We start from the raw sequence: 16,787 nt of genomic DNA, 5'->3' as shown, positions 1-16,787 counted from the left end.
TTCGGAAACATCGTCTGCATCATTCCAGTTACGATCCAGAGCTGAATCGGATCGCTGAAATGCTACTGGATCAATGTGAACCCAGCTTTACCCGGCAATGTAACGACTGAGGGAATAACGGACTAGGAACGATTGAGGAATTGCGGTCGAATAACGAACACAATTCCGTTCTGTATTCGTCGATCGAGTAAAGATTTATTCGAACAACGCCCACCTCTGATAGGATAGCTCCGCGACGATAGCTCCGCTTCGGGGAACGCTCTCCGAAGTTCCCTGGATTTCGATTTGCCAACGAGTACCAAAGTGCCAAATTCGATGCGCTCGTGCACGCGCGCGCGTGTCCGCGTCTCGAGACGCCGTCCATCGTCGAGAAAGATCCTCGAGTAGATCGAGAAACTCTGGTTCCCGAAGAATTCCTGATTATGTGTACGGCATAGCATATCCCGGTTGAAATCCACACGCGCGATTATTTCCCCTAGCGTGTTAACACGCTTTATCTACCGCTCTGTATAATTGAAGTTGACGCCCGACAACGACCGACTCGGTTCAGCGCGGATTCGTCGCCGGTAACAGACCATTATACTATTAACACGATCGCTACCAGTGTCACGCGCACAACCGACGACCACGACTTTGTATTTCGCGCAAAGAAAATCGAATTAACGTTCAACATATCATTAGTCAAAATTATAACGCGCGGCACGGTGTTCGGAGAATCCATAACTTTTCTGTGACAAGATCTTATCTCCCACTTCAGGGAAAAATGCGTTGTATTCAAGATAAATTAACTGCCAAGTCGGCTGCGGAAATAAGTGTTGGTAGCGAACGCGTCCCGGATCGTTCAGTGTCCGAGCGGACAGTATTAATTAGCCTTTAATGGGCTAGCGGTCGATAACGGTTGACCATCGAAATAGCGATTTATTAGCCAGCGATAGATAAAGTGCTACGAACGTGAAGGAATGCCAAACATGTGGCCACTTATTCAACGCGTTTAATAAGTTTGAGAAAATTGATTTTCATGCCATACAACGTTCGCATTCGGTGGTTTGCGAAGCAATCGCGCGTGTGTACGCTCAAACCGGACACAGCGTACGATGTACTTGAACGCGCGCGCGTGCACCGAGACACGCGCAGAAACCGGCTGAGAGAATATATTTTACTACGTCTTTAGTCGTTCTCTATTAGCAACGATGGCGCGCAACGACAGAAGGAAACAACTCTAACAAAGTAAATATATATATATATATATATAGAGAGAGAGAGAGAGAGAGAGAACCGTTTATGGTAACACGTCGTTGCGTTTCAGAGCAACGCGTGTGCAACAATAAAGCATTTTTTGCAAGCAAAACGTTCGTTGTAGATATTCCCACCGAGCTGGCCAGTTCCGTTGGTCTCGCATGGTCGGGTGATCATCAGTTGGAGCAGCAGGAAATAGCGTCCGAGGTAGCGATTTGCCTGGCTGGATCCTCGTCGGAGGTTCGTCGCCGAATCGTCCTGTGTTTCGGCGTACCGAACAGCATGATCGTGACCGATTGTTTCCGAGCGCGGGCGTGAGCGTGTGCGACGGCGTAGCTCCCATGGCTCAGAACGTCGTCGAGAGCTCTGATCCCTTCGCAGAGGCTTTCGAGATCGCAGCTCGAGTACCGGCGGGAGTGACGTCGTTGGCTGCAGGAGTCGATCAAGATCGGATCGGAGACGTGCAACAGTGTCCTGCGATCGATCTCGAAGTCGACGTTGCTGAGCTTCTCGTAGCTGCTGGTGGTTCCCATCCCGCCGAGCCTGTGGCCGTCGCGAGAGCATACAGACAGCATTCTCGCGGACCTCTTGAAGGTGCCGCACGGGGACGAGGCGGTCGTCGAACTTCCGCTTCCGCAATGCCATCTGCCGGTCCTCGAGTTGAGCAATCTAACGATCGCGTTCTTCGACCGGTAGAAATCGGTCTCATCCTGGTGCCGTTCCGTTTCCGTGGACGTGGACGGTCTGGTTGATCGATCGGCCGGTGGTTGCGCTTCTCGTGGAACGGAAACGCGGCGAATCGGCGGCCAGCGACGCGCGACGCTGAGATCGCGAACGGTCGCGCACCCGCAAGCTCCCTCGCAACAACATCCGAGCTGAGGAGCGTCGTCGGGGCTACCTGCGGCCTCGACCGCGGCCCGTTCGTGCTCTCGATCGACCGGCGCCGGTTTCTCGAGCTGCCGATCCTGGCACATGGTTTCCTCGTTGGCCGGCTCGCTGTCGCGCCCTCTTTCGACGCATTCCGGCTCGGTGTCGGTCGAGGCAACGCGCGAGCTCCTGGGCTGCGAATCACAGGACGCATCGGCCGTGCGAAACGAACTCGAAATCTCGCGATTCCGAACATACGCACCGAGAAGATCGGCGTCGATCGACAACGACGAACGGACCAGCATCTCCGGCGTCGACTGGCCGCAACTCTCCGACAGCGACAGAGAAAACGCACCCGGGCGACGCGTCCACTCCCGTCCTCCTCGTCTGATCATCTCCTCGTCTTCACGACTGGTCTCCGACTCGCCTCGATCGTCCTGGCTGGTCTCCTCTCGACTGTCGCCTGTCGGAGAAAGATTTTCCTGTACCCGGGTACCCGTGTATTCGATGTTGCACGGATTAACCTCCGGATTCATTTATTACACGTGTAGACGTGTAGATAGGTATGTACACGGTGTCAAAAAACTATATGTCACGGCCACCATAGCGTGATTCTACACCTACGATTTGGTGGAAATTGACATAAAAAACTCCCCGCAAAATTGACCTTGACATTGGAGATCAAGGTCAGAAAACAACAATTTTTTTTTGGTTTAATTGTGTTCTATTGGTCATAACGATCAACTTTGTGAAAGAAACCATGGGTCGCATCTCGACCGTTCTCTTAAAAAATGATGTTGCATTTCTCATAATTTTTGCAGCTTCTTTATTTGTAAATCTTTCACATCCAGCGCCAATATATAAGTAAATAGCGTACCATCATACAGCGGGTACCATCAGTAAGCTATCTCGTTGGTTATGAAATTATCATAATCATGATACTCCTATTTCCCTAACTACAGAATGAAAGAAAGAAGCTGCAAAAATGATAAGAAATGCAACATCACTTTTTAAGAGAACGGCTGAGATGCGACCCATGGTTTCTTTCACAAAGTTGATCGTTATGACTGGTAGAACACGATTAAACCAAAAAATGGTTGTTTTTTGACCTTGATCTTCAAGGTCAAGGTCAATTTTGCGGGGAGTTTTTTATGTCAATTTCCACCAAATCGTAGGTGTAGAATCACGCTATGGTGGCCGTGACATATAATTTTTTGACAGCCTGTACAAGGAACGTGTTCGCGAGCAATTGGCACTTACGCCGGCGGAAAATGCTCGCTAAACCAAAGTGTCGCGAAATCGATCCCGGAGGCGTGACGTACGGCGGCGGTGGACTGTCGGGCAAGTAGCTGATGCGCTTCGGGGGATTCGCATCAGCGTCGGCGTTCGTGTCGACCTCTGCGACGACCTCGCCCCCGTTGCACGGCACCGGTATCGGCATCGTCGGCCGATTCCCGCGACTTGTGCTCGCCGCATCTGCCGTCGAACAGTCGGACGACCGCTCCATCCTCGAAGAGATCGTTTTTGAGAATGTACGAGCGAAATAGGGGAGTAGAGCAAAGGTGTCACCGGGCATCTACAATAACAGCGCGACGACTGAACGGTATCGGAACAGCATCGACAGTAACACGCAAAAGATAATTGTTTAACTTCTTAAGTGGCTTGTTTCGTTGTGCAAAACTATTACAGTTATTATTATTATTATACGCAAGCGAATATACTCGACTTGGAGACGAATATGTACGCCATGAGCATTCTGTAATACATATAGATGATCCGTCGTAGCCACTTAAGCGGTTAAAAGAGTAGAAACTGAAAGACAGAATTGGATCAACTGGGTCAAACGTAATGCGAACTTCGATTCTTTATGGTTTCTTCTGGTACGGTCATTTGGCCACAGTACTACTAGTACTACTTTACTGTAGTAGATGGACGTTTCGCTCCACCGCGTACTGGTCCGATGTAATTCAGGTATCGCGCCGTTAGATGCACACCTTTGCTTACACAGACTACATATACAGGTTACTCACGAGCAGCCCCGACCCGGAGAACTCGTTCCGCGGGAGCCATGAGGCCCGCAGGCGCTTCTTTTCTTCCGGGCTAAGATCTCCGAATCGAGGCCCAGCTTGACGACCTCGTCGTATCCCGGAGGTGCTTCATAAACCGGCGGGTCGTCGGACACCGCGATCTCGTCGATTCGAGCCCCGTCTGCAATGTCGAACACTGTCCAAAATGATGGTGTGACTTCGACGCCGATCAACCGGTTGCGCCCATACCTAACAGCTCGCTGATCGTTTGCAGCCGCGACTGTAACTCCCTTTGCTGCCTCGCCCTGGCCCCCATTTTGTACAGCAGAACGATCAGCGCGGATATCAGAACGATCAACCCGAGGCTGCTCGCGACAAACACCAGGGTGGCCGTCTTCAGGTCCGGGTACCGATCGATCTTCGGGAAGTAATAATTTGCCTTGTTCGAGTGCCATTTCCTGTCCTGCGGCTCCGCATCCCAATCTGCAAAATCATATACGCCAGTAGGCCATTCGAACCACCCCCGAGCACTATTGGGAGCTGAATTTTATGCATTTATAGCAAAACTGAATGTGCGTAATTTAAAACAGTAAAAGTACTAGAAGATCCGCTTTCGACTTATGAGGAACAGGAAGGTTCAGACCGTTTCTCTGATCAGGGCAACACGCTGGCCATATTTTCAGCTCCCAAACGCATACCTCGGAAGCAGGTCGCCGGCTCGTCGCTATTGTCCCCGCAGTGATCGAAACCGTCGCAGTTCAACTGGCTGGGTATGCATCTGTGATTTCGGCAGAGGAAATCGGAGCCCGCGAAACAGTCTGAAAATTAGATAGCAAAGTCTCGAGCGAGCGATAATGCCTCAGCCCAAACCTACCCATGTAGCTGAAGGTTGCATAGGCGATCGCCAGATTAGAAGAAGAGCCGAACGTTCCTCGCAGGCTGACGTGGAAGCCGCTGGACACAGGGGCAACGTGTTCCCTGTACCTTGGAGGCTGCACCTGACTCGCCGGATGTCGCAGGATCTCGAGTGGCATGAGAGCCGAGGTTGGACCCTGCCTCACCACCAGCTCCGTATTGCCGGCTGGTGGAACCGGTGTGCAAATCGCTTGTCAATTTTATGCATTTGTGACAAAAATGTAAAGCAGTGGACAGATTGAAAGAATTTAAAAATATCGACGTTTCTATTTGGCTCCTATGCTGTACAATTTATACTTCTTTTAATATTTCAAAACAACAATTTATGACGGTTCTGGACAGCTAAATCTTGATTTGAGACCACTGTGCGGTACAGGTTAAAAGTAATGAAAATGCTCAAAGAATTTAAGAATGCTGATGTACTATTTTCAACTTGTTAAGATTATTAAAAAAAGAAACTTCTGAATGACTACTGCGTCTTCCAATTGACGCAAACAGTTTTTCCAGTATTCGCTTTACTGCTCACCCATGTCCGCGAACGCGACCACCTTGAGATATATGTGCGTCTTCGCGTGCAGAAAGTTCTTCGGCGGTCTGATCAGCCAGACGCAGTCGTAGGTCTTGACACCCTCGACCCCGACCATGTCCATCATGGTGATAGCACCGCCGAGATTCTCCACGTAGCCGCCGCAGTCGGTGATGGGCTGCACGGACTTATCGAACGCGTGGCCGACCACGAACGAGTAGAAAGCCTTGTAACCGAGCCCGGTACCACCGTTCGCGTAGAACCGTATCAGCAACGACGGCCCGGAACTCATGATCACGGGCGGTCGAAACCTCGCGCCGCTGCTCACGTCCAACCGTTGCCCGTTCCAATCGTAAAACTACAATGTCCAACGGGGCCGAAAAGTCGAAATCAGTTTAGGGACTAGTTGACTGAATTCTGGATCGAAAAGGTAAATGCTAGAAGTGTGCGAGAACCCGAAAACGTCGGGTCGGGACGGGTTCTCGAATATCTTGGGGTTCCCGAGCATATTCGAGAACACAAAGACACTCAGGAATCTCGAATATTCTCAGGAATCCCAATAGACTCGAGTATTCCGAAATTTTCCATAACCCGTTCCGACCATCGGGTACCCGACTCTAATAAAAGCGGTCGCAAGACCCACCTCCATGATCGACACGGTCGCCAACTGGAAATCACTGAAAAGCAACCTGATGCGACAGGACGGTGCCTCGCTCGGGCACGCGACCACATACTCCAGTCCCAGATCACGAGGATAACGAGCCGGGAAGAAGGGGGAAGTCAAAATACCGCCGCCAGTGCTGTTCAACCCTTTCGCCGTTTGACCGGTCAACTCCGTGCCCCTCAGGTGCAACCTGTTCCCTGCGGAACCAAACTGCGATCGCAATCGAGGGTCTCGCAATCGAGGGTCTCGCAAACGATACCGGAAACGATTCTCTACGCTCTCGCTTACTTTCCGCCGTGTATTCCAGCGTGAACGCGTGCCTCCTCGACTCGCTGTAGAGAAGAGTGATCGACAGCGTCCTCGTGCTCGACCTGTACGTGATCGGCGCGTACAGCCCGCAAAACGGCGTCCCGGACACGTCCTCGTACGGTGGCTCCGAGATCCACACGTAGTCGCACCTGTGCAAACGGTGAATTTAATAGAAATTGACTGACCTGCGGCAAACGGGCAATACAGTCGCGAGGGGAATGACTCAATGACGTAGAGTCAATGTGAAGAAAAAGAAAACATGAATCAGCAGTGACCTGCAGGGGCTATCCATCGTGACGCTGCCGTCGCTACAGTGGTGCGACAGCGAGATGCTTTGAAAGGTGACGATGATCACGCAGGACGGGCATGTCACCAGCTCGAGAGTGCACTGAGCGTGAGAACTGTTGTTCGTGTAAATTTGCGAACCATCCTGTCTCGCCTCTGTCTTCGCGAACGACACGTTCTTCGCGTACAGAATGCCCTTCTCCCCGAGCTCCAGGTACAGTCGACGACCGTTCTGGGGTCCGCAGATGTCTTCGTTGCGGACTACGTCGCCCTCGGCGTTCGCAGTCACCAGCCAGCACAGTAACACCGCACAGTAGGCCGTTTCTATAAAATTAGTGGATTTAATTGAAATATTTTCATATTTAAAATTGTTTTTCAGACCGCGCACGACGTCCACTACTTCCTTCAAACGACCTTGAACGATTGGTAAAACGCGCGTCCCATTTCCATAAGTGCCGGCTAACGCGCCTGTTCATGGGCGACCGTTTCTACTGCTCGCATCATCGATGCACGCGTGACGTTCAATGGTCACCGGCTAACGTGTCTGATCGTGGACGACCGTTTCTACTTGTCCCGTACATCGATGCACGTGCGCTCGAGAAACAAATGTCATTCCACATTCTCTACTTTCTTTGCGCCGAACATCAATCCAAAAATCGAATCTAATTAGGACGGTATATATTTCGATAATGATATAAAACTGTAAATAAATTTAAACTGCACCACACTTGTCCCTCCATACAGAATCGTTCCCTTCGCGGCTGTACTCAAAACAACACTGTCCACCATTGAAGTCGTTTTCATTCATGATCCTCGGTCGTTGAAAAATTTAATTTTGTGAAGTCATTATCCCGTGGATTGTTCGAGTCGATTAGTCGATCCTGAGATCGGAACAACGATTACTCACCCAGGCGAAAGCGACGGTACATCTTCTTCCGACGGAAGAAAATGTTCTTCTGCCTCTCGAGAAACCTATCGCGATTACGTGCGTAATTTCATTAGTCGCAACACTGTTACGTACCTTCTTATCACGGTATAAAGCATTTTTATGGTATCCTGCGCGTTCAGTCTCGGATGCTCTTCTTTGAACCTTCCAACAGAAATTTTTACGTAATTTTTGATCGGTAACGGGCCATTGATCGGGAACACCATGTGTCCGTCGATCGGTAAGTCGGTAAGTGTATAAAGAACGCCGATGTATGTACGTCGCAACGAGATTGGATCTGATTCTTGTTCGAAGTTGAAAAACGTAATCATTGATAACGTCTAGAGTCAAATTAAAATTCCGATCGATTTGAAAATTTCTACTTACCTGTCTGCGTCGTAACGATCGTCTTCAGACCGGACAACCTGATGATCAGCGCCGGTACACTCGGATTGCGACAGTGCAAACCGCCATAGAATGTCTCCGCGCATGCGCGGATTCCATTTCTCGAGTTTGTCGGAAGGGTAGAACGCAATAATATTCCTGTTTTCAGGATTTACCGTTCTTTTTTTATCTTCTTTAGGTTATGGATTAAATAAATATTCTACATTCTGGGAAAGTATGTATTGCGACGTCATTATAGATTCAAACGCATCCTCTACCACCGCAACCATCGATGCACCCGTGGAACGCGGGACATTTGAACTATGATGCGAACAATTCACTACGATATATGCCGAGGTCACAATGAGAGCTCTATGCTAGGAAGCGAGCGCCAAGGTGTATATACAAAAATAATGCTATTATTTTCATAATAGATGGAGGATAGTACTTTATCATAGATGTACTTAGGTTAAAAAGAAAAGATGAGAGTCTATGCTGAATATGATTTAGGATCTGATCTAGGCTAAAGTCGATGCAGGTTCTGATCCAGGCTAAAAATGATACTAGAGATACCGACGAGATATATATAAAGACTGCCAGCCCCCGTGTTAAACTGCGAGTCTCAAAGTGGGTCCCAGGTAGGTACTGGGAGCGGTCGGTAACGGCCCCAATCACCGACGAGATATTCTCGTCGGTGCCGCGGGGCACTAGAGCTCCCTTACCATTCCTGTGTCATCCTACCGTATCGGTCAGAACTAATAATGTGGAACTAATATCACAGACGATATGTGGGAGTACGCGAAAAAAATTAAATTAGATTAATTTAACTTCTTAATTCCTTAAGGAATTCTTATAATCGTTAAGCTAATCGTCTAATCGTTTGCTATTGAGAACGATGCGTGAATTAAAAAAAATGTAGTTTTATTACAATTTTGGAAAGTTTTTTTACAAATCAGTTAGTAAACTGTACATATTTTACAAGATTGTTTTCTTGGAAAATTTGTGACAATTAACATACAGTTACGGTATACAAAAATTGTATGCATTCAACTGAACAATAATCAATCGAAAAATATTTTCTATTTTCTTAAATGAGATTAAGCCTGGCCTAAACGAGTCAGACTACTTTTTGTGGATCCACGGCGGATAAGACAAAATTGTACTTAATTTGGGTAAGACATATGGAAAATACATGTACTCAAAAACACGAATATAATATCGATGGAAATGTTTAACCTACCAGTAAGTATAACACGCGCGGGAAGAAGTGCCGCCATTCGTAATAGGATAAACATTTTCTTTCGTATAGAAATGTAAAATTTCAAGCTAAAAATATCTTTCTTTTTTAACCGTACCTTACTAACGTTCCGAATACATTTAGGATACGGATCATTTCTTACACGAGAAGGTTAAAATCGAAATTTACTTCGTCTATGAAGAAAATGTAATACTAATATTATCAGCGGCGGAAGCCAAGAATTCTAACGCAATTGAAATACTAATGCCAATTCTATATTGAAACTTCGTTCAATGCGCTTCATTTAACAAAAACAAAAAAAAAGGAAATGTTTCGACTTGAAATAATTTCTATTCCCTATACCGAAGCTATTGTCTATATAACTTACGTTTTTCAGTAATTTCTCTATAAATTAGTTTCGTCGAGTTCCCTATGCTTCTATCGACGATTACGGAAAACGAAAACGGGAACGCGCTGAATTTCCAATCGTAATGGTTTCGCAACCGCGTTTCAATGTGCCACAGTACGGCGTTTAAGGTATCAGATTATATCCCATAGAGTGCATCCAAAGCAGTTATGCTTTTCATGATTCACGTGCTATGATTGTACATCTTGAGCATGAGATATAGATTATCGGTTCTGCTCTTGGCGTCGAATGGATTTGTTAAAACAATATCAGCGTGATAACAGTGCTGAAAGGTTTCTGATGGTTCAGCTCGAATTTGAACATTATGACGTTTTCTTCGTCTCTACTTGCGTCTGTTTTTCCTGCTTTTCAGGTTCTTGTAGAGATTTCGGGTGATCCTCATAACTGTAATATAAACAATTAATTAGCGAACGAATTCGGGAAATACTCGAAGAGATGGTTTAATGACACGTACGAAAATAGCGCTTTTATGTCTCCTTTAACCAACGCCAATAGGATAGGAGTGCCCAAACAAGCGGGCACCAAGTATACGAGAGCGGGTTGTGCGTGATCGAATAAATGCATGATCAGCATCGTGATCAACAGTCCCATAAAGTATGCGAAGAACGTGGAATAGAAGTAAACGTTTGTCTTCCGGCTTAAGCTGTTATCGAATCGCAATAGAAGAGCGATGAAGATCCCAGGTAAAACAATGTCCCCCAAACCCAGCATGGCGAAGTTGTTGGCAGTGAGACCTTTCTCCAGTAAGTCTTGTGGAAATACTAATTTGATTGGCACCTCGAACGATTTTGCAACAGTTACCATCACGTCCGTTCCGAACACCCAGAATGCATCATAGAGAAGAAGTCCGAAGAGCAAGATGCACCCTGTTATAACATTGTTCAAATGCAACTGTTCCACTCCGTTGATCGCGAATGCGATGCCAAACAAGTTATTGGCAATCCAATGCTGAAAATTAGAGTAACAATTATTTCTTTATCTTTTGACTGACTGTAGGCGAATTTGTCTGTGAGCAAGAATGTTCGTTTGTACCTTTTTGAGCACGTACCAAGCTCCAACAAGGGAGCAACATACGAGACAAACGCAATCATGAAGATTGAATTTATAGTCTATAATGTACTCTGCCTTGTCACCTTCTCCACTGGTGAACAATATATGATACTGAGTTTTTGGAATAGCAGCAGGTACCAGTGATGATATTAAGGGACTGTAATTGTTCAGAATTATAATACTTCATCCCGGAGCTTTCTAAGCGCATATATGTAATACCAATGAGTTATTAGTACCTGGTAAGATGACACAAGGCAAGGATACCTAGGAAGAGAAAATAACTAACTAAAATTAGGTTGATATAGTTCTCTGGACATATCTGAAATAATACAAGATTAAGAATTAAGTTTCCCTTAGGAGAACAGGGGAAAAAGGGGAACACAAATATACCATACCTTGTACACTACATAAAGTCCAACTAATGTAAAACTACAAATGAATGGAAATATCACTGCATCTTTACGTGTCATCGTTTCTGGCACTCCTTTCTCTTCATATGTTGCCTATAATATACCAAATGAATGCGGTTAATATATAATATATAAAACTACCAACATTCGGAACAATTTTGTCCTATACATGTCACCGCCGTTTGGCTTCCGTTTCTGAGATATTTGCGAAAAACTGTAGCAACCACTACATTGAATTTTACCTATACATGCACGTCCATGGCATGCGTATGCATCAGCATGGTGTGACCACTCGTCAACTGATTCTACAGATACCTAAACATATCATAACAATCGGCAAAAGATCTATGTACCGCGCGAACTTTTTAAAAGAAATAATGACGAAGTGAAATGATCTTTAAATTATGTCAAGCCAATGGGGGCGATTATAGGCTGTATGGTCATCGTCGCTATGCAACAATATTGGTCTATAATTATTGTTGGATGCATTGAAATGTTTACGATTGATATTTCTTGTTTGTATTATGAATATTTGTTTAGAAAGCGCGGGGAATATAATGGAACGCGTGGCGTACCTGCTGCTCCATATGGTGTTTAACAGCCCGATAGCTGCCAAAGAAAATTGGCAAAACAGCCATAATGATCAAGCTGCCGTAGGCGATGGCCATTCCTTCGGGAGTCGAGGGTATTCGTCCAGGTGCCGAGGCATTCTTTTCCGTCACATTTTCACTGATTTGGGCAGCGATTTCATTAATCTCGCTTGCCATCTTGAATCCGTCGACACGACTACACTGGATACATGCAATCGTACGAACGACACGACTGGACACGACTCCAAAAAGGAATCTTCGAATCAGTGGCACCGAGACTGACAAATCTATGTTGTGTTTTGTCGCTGGCGAATTCATGTAAATGGACTTCAACCATTGAGAATGTGACCGTAGCACCTTAGTCAACTAATTAACATGCAATTAACGCACGGACCCACTTTCAGCATGCTATGTATGGCCATAGGTTCTGTTTCATGCTAAAAGTGGGTATAATCAGTATCTCTGACAATATTGACAAAAGTGGAGGCAGAAAAACTCCGGGCGTGAGCACTCTCTGTTCCTTTCTGGATATACCTAGTCTGTGGTCAAGTTTATCCCTAGATCTTGTATACGAAATTACTAGACCAGTATTTTTACAATCGATAAAGTCGACAAATCAAAGATCCATTCAATAGAAAAGTTTGTATGTGATTTAACCTGGGTTTTCACGAAAATGGCAGACACTTTAGAAAATATTAATCCTAAGTTGTATAGGAAAATTGATGAAAGGTTAATTACAGCAGAGGATGAAGACGAGGATATTGCGGATGAATTTGACGCACGTGAAATTTTTGGTGCGTACATTTAAATTTTAACTGATACACGAAGTAAACGATGCTAATTTATATCTCTGTTGCTAAATTCTATTTCTAGATATTATTAGAAACATCAATGATCCTGAACATCCTTTAACACTAGAAGAACTAAACGTAGTGGAGCAAAATCTTATTGAGGTAATAATAATGTATATAGTAAGATTTAAATCTTTCCTATAGTTTACAAGAATGTGTGGTTACAGATTGATAACAAAGCAAACAAAATCAGTGTAAAATTCACACCAACAATACCACACTGTAGTATGGCAACGCTTATTGGTTTGTCGATTAGGGTTCAACTGTTGAGAGCTTTGCCTTCAAGGTTCAAAGTCAACGTTGAAGTTACACCGGGTACTCATATGTCAGAAGGAGCAGTAAACAAACAGCTTGCTGATAAGGAAAGAGTAGCAGCAGCTCTAGAAAATAGTCATCTGCTTGAAGTAATTAACCAATGTGTAGGAATTAAGTGTTAATCTGTCAAATTTCAAGTTATAGATTACCTCATAATACAAGACATCCTACTGTACAGTATAACATGCCAAAACTGTAAATATTACAAAATATTAGATAACTATTTTTTTATTACTAATTGCAGAGCGATGTAAAGTTAATTATTAATTGATTGCTTATCTTCAGATTAGAGTTACCATCATTTATTGTAACAGTAGTGAGCGGTTAAAATAAAGTATTCAAACCGAATTAAATAACTCTATTGTATTTACAAAATTTATACATCCGGTTTTATATCTTTTTCGCTAAAATTTGTTGTGCTGTGGGTGGATCTTTCAGTGGGTTAGTTTTAAATGTCTTCTTTATAGGACCTCTTCCAGCTTTGTTAAACTGTACTGCATCTGCTCGTTCTTTTTCCTCCAGTTTTCTCGTTATTTTCCAATTAGTCCAAGCTGAAAAAGAAATTAGACAATTAACGTATGAAACGCTATATTAACACATTATCTACCAGCGAATATTTAATAAGTTTTGAAAGCCTATGATCCATAGCTAAGGACTTTTTAGTAGAATAGCAACTTCAATCATAAACCAACAGGTCACTCCCAGTAATGTAATCTAATCATTTCCTTTGGTATTATTATGAAAAGAACATTTTTAAGCTTCCTTTTGGTACAGCATAATGATTGAAAATCCTATTAAAAGGCTTCCAGTAGATAAAGTGTTAAGTCTATGATCATAATTCAGGATTACAGTCGCTTAGTCCTTCTCTGAAGCCTTTTGGTTTTATAGGGAGGGTTTCAGGTTTATGTACTGGTACGGGTGGAATCCCAAAGTATCTTCTCAGTGCCGGTATTTTTAGGGCAGCAATTTGGAAGGAAGTGACAACGTTTGTTGTGGCCCAGTAGCACAATATAGCCTAAAATAATATGTAACCAGTGAAATGGTTAATACGTCAAAAGAAAAGAAGAGTTCAAGCAAAGTAAAATATTTTACTGTTGGGAAATTTAGTATGATTGGGAGCGTCATAATCGGTGCCGCTCGCATAAAATATTTTACGAGACCCTGGTTTCCCAGACTCTCAGACGTCATAATACTAAACTCCATCGATATGTACAGCGTTGTAGCAGTGATTATAGGAAGAAGATAGTACGGATCGCTAGCAGTTAAATCTGTAAACCAAAATATTCCCCCTTCTTTCATGCTTTCAACCGGCGCATTCGCCATTCTTCTCAAACCAAGAAAGCACGAAAGAAATACTGGGAACTGAAACATGTACATTAGATGCAGTTCTGTTAAAGTGGAATGGTGCCTTATAGACAATTAAAATCATACCTGTGCCACAGATAAACCAAGAGTCTTAAGTGGCTTAACCTTGTTCTTTTTCAAGTACAGACTTAAATCATTAGCAGCTTTAGCGGCTGGAAGTAATAGTATAAATTATTGTTTTTATTAACATGCTAGAATATTCATTTTGTACCTTCGTATACATCTCCACGCTGTCTTGCTTCTGTCATTTGTAATTGATATTTTTGCAGTCCTGGCATATAAAGCTGTGTGTGCGCAGCACTTTTTTGTATATTAACCACTAATGGAAACAATAGAACTCTGATACAAACTGTTCCCATCACGATTGCTGCCCACCACGGTACATCCATGTGGACATGCAATGCCTCTAAACCTTTTTGTATCAGTCCAATGGGGGAGTACCCGCCCAATCCTATACTCTCTAAAGTAGGTTCACCATTTGCGTGTAGACTAGGTGCTGGTATTTGTGGTAGATCTATATAAAATAATTTATATATTACCAAGAACCGAAAATATGATTATGATTGCCTTCCTGTCATTAATATTGCTACTACTACAGCATAGTTTGCCAAAATCAACAGAAATTTTATTTTACCTGGTATTTCACTTATGAGAACTTTTTCTGCAACTACATTTGTGCTTTCTACTGTACTTGCGTTTACTACTGTACTTGTACTTTCTACTGCACTTTGAATTGGTTGCTCGGCCGGTGCTGCAAAAATACATTTCAATTTGTATTTCAAAACATCAACATAAACTATATACGTTCATACCTGGTGGCACACTTGCTACATTTTCTGCCGGTTTTGTACTAATCGTGCTCTGATGTCGAACAGGAATAATTGCACTAAATTTCGAGCATGTCAGAGCTTCGAAGGCACTACGTTTCTTCAAAGAAGTGTTTGTTATACTGGAGGCAAGTCGACTGAATTTGGACTTTGTTATTTTCTAAAGAAAAATGTATTTTAAAGTAACGAATTTTCGTTTGGATTATTAGACGCAAGAACATAACCTATAAACGCGGTGTTAGTTTGCCTTACCTGAGAGCTTACATTTGTCATTAACACCAGTCGTCGACTAGTGTTTATGGATAATCGTGACAGCATGTTACTGTTCGTGTAGTACACTTTTATTGTCTATGTTTGTTTTCCCCGAAAATGAGAGCACAAAATACTCCTTCGTTGCACGCGTACAGAGCACAGATGTATCAGTATGTGAGCTCACCGAAGCTCACATAATCTCATGGCTCCATACAGGCTCAATACAGGGTGTTCGACAATTTGTGGTAGGAAATTAAATGTTTATTCTTCGTGGCAATATGAGACAAGTATCAAGAATAAAATAATTGCGATTTCGGCTTCGATTTATAATTATTAATGATTAAAAATGTTGTTGATCTGCTAAAATAGTGGCGCGCGCAAAATAAGTTAAAGAGCAGGCGCACGCGTGCCATTATTAATGGATTTTAATTGTTAATACATAATTTATAAATTCAATGGTACTGACCCCTTAATGTTACCGGTAACTCATAAATTTAGACTTATACAATTTGTTATAGTTGCATTCATATTTGGAAATTTTTTTAGAAAATACTAGTGGCGATACCTGACGTTGACTTGGTAGTAGTAAAAAAGATAAAAGTTACCGTAGGTGTCAACACAGACGAGATGTAGGAGTACGCCAGTCACCTTATTATACTGTTTCGTGTCGCACGATATGAAATATCGGGTAATCTTAATTAGAAATCTTAATGAGAATCGAGTATCTTGTATACTTCGAATAATCATGCATAAAAGTTGCTTTGACATCAAGACATGCTTTAAAAGTTACTCTGTATCTCGAGTACTATTAGCCATTTTTACTAAAAAGATTAGGTGGTAAGTTAGCCAAGAGGGTATTCGACAGCATCATTGGTAAGAGGAATTCTTATAATCGTTAAACAAGCAGAGACAATAAGTTTATCAGTGTACATTTATTCATGGTTCAAAGGTTATTCTGTACCTTGAGTTCTATCATCTATCTTTATTAAAAAAATTAGGTGACAAGATGGTCAAGGGAGTGCTTGTCGACATCATTGGCGAAAGGAATTGTTATAAACATTAAACAGTCAGAAATAATAAATGTAACAGTGAATTGCGTACGATAAATTAATGCGTGCGAATATTCATGGTTCAAAAGTTACTCTGTATCTCGAGTTCTACTAGGTATTTTTACTAAAAAATTAGATGGCAAGATGGTCAAGGGAGTGCTTGTTGATACCATTACCAAAAGAAATTGTTATAAACATTAAGCAGCTATAAATAACAAATTTATCAATAATTACTATCGCGGCGATCGAAATCTAGCGAAGTTAGTTTAGGGTGGG

At 43.5% G+C, this 16,787-nt stretch overlaps 4 protein-coding genes across 5 annotated transcripts; 1 reads left to right on the top strand and 3 right to left on the bottom strand.

Annotated features, from left to right (window-relative positions):
* Positions 1-1,412: 1,412 nt before the first annotated feature.
* On the bottom strand, positions 1,413-7,795 carry Culd (CUB and LDLa domain). Of its 2 annotated transcripts, none has more exons than XM_076792008.1 (11): positions 7,737-7,795; positions 6,820-7,153; positions 6,524-6,693; positions 6,215-6,432; positions 5,572-5,929; positions 5,005-5,211; positions 4,829-4,948; positions 4,380-4,613; positions 4,134-4,326; positions 3,364-3,611; positions 1,413-2,566 (listed from the first exon to the last, which is right to left on the bottom strand). In XM_076792008.1, the coding sequence occupies exons 1-11, from the start codon at positions 7,756-7,758 to the stop codon at positions 1,413-1,415; spliced, it is 3,258 nt and encodes a 1,085-aa protein (XP_076648123.1). In that variant the 5' UTR covers positions 7,759-7,795. The 2 variants fall into 2 exon arrangements, with proteins under 2 accessions (XP_076648123.1, XP_076648124.1); XM_076792009.1 differs by having other exon boundaries at positions 4,134-4,311.
* Positions 7,796-9,044: 1,249 nt separating this feature from the next.
* LOC143356045 (signal peptide peptidase) lies at positions 9,045-12,133 on the bottom strand. Its single transcript, XM_076791400.1, has 6 exons — positions 11,838-12,133; positions 11,248-11,355; positions 11,089-11,171; positions 10,835-11,009; positions 10,257-10,750; positions 9,045-10,186 (listed from the first exon to the last, which is right to left on the bottom strand). The coding sequence occupies exons 1-6, from the start codon at positions 12,027-12,029 to the stop codon at positions 10,105-10,107; spliced, it is 1,134 nt and encodes a 377-aa protein (XP_076647515.1). The 5' UTR covers positions 12,030-12,133; the 3' UTR covers positions 9,045-10,104.
* A 288-nt stretch (positions 12,134-12,421) lies between these two features.
* On the top strand, positions 12,422-13,344 carry Galla-2 (MIP18 family protein galla-2). The gene is made up of 3 exons (XM_076791634.1): positions 12,422-12,646; positions 12,726-12,805; positions 12,871-13,344. The coding sequence occupies exons 1-3, from the start codon at positions 12,526-12,528 to the stop codon at positions 13,138-13,140; spliced, it is 471 nt and encodes a 156-aa protein (XP_076647749.1). The 5' UTR covers positions 12,422-12,525; the 3' UTR covers positions 13,141-13,344.
* Positions 13,345-13,366: 22 nt separating this feature from the next.
* On the bottom strand, positions 13,367-15,646 carry Oxa1l (OXA1L mitochondrial inner membrane protein). Its single transcript, XM_076791633.1, has 8 exons — positions 15,463-15,646; positions 15,196-15,370; positions 15,018-15,134; positions 14,595-14,897; positions 14,450-14,535; positions 14,111-14,380; positions 13,868-14,033; positions 13,367-13,569 (listed from the first exon to the last, which is right to left on the bottom strand). The coding sequence occupies exons 1-8, from the start codon at positions 15,526-15,528 to the stop codon at positions 13,409-13,411; spliced, it is 1,344 nt and encodes a 447-aa protein (XP_076647748.1). The 5' UTR covers positions 15,529-15,646; the 3' UTR covers positions 13,367-13,408.
* Between the last annotated feature and the right edge of the window lie 1,141 nt (positions 15,647-16,787).

The sequence above is a fragment of the Halictus rubicundus genome, chromosome 8 (genome assembly GCF_050948215.1).
Source record: "Halictus rubicundus isolate RS-2024b chromosome 8, iyHalRubi1_principal, whole genome shotgun sequence".
NCBI lineage: Eukaryota > Metazoa > Arthropoda > Insecta > Hymenoptera > Halictidae > Halictus > Halictus rubicundus.
This window is presented reverse-complemented; position numbering and strand designations above follow the sequence as displayed.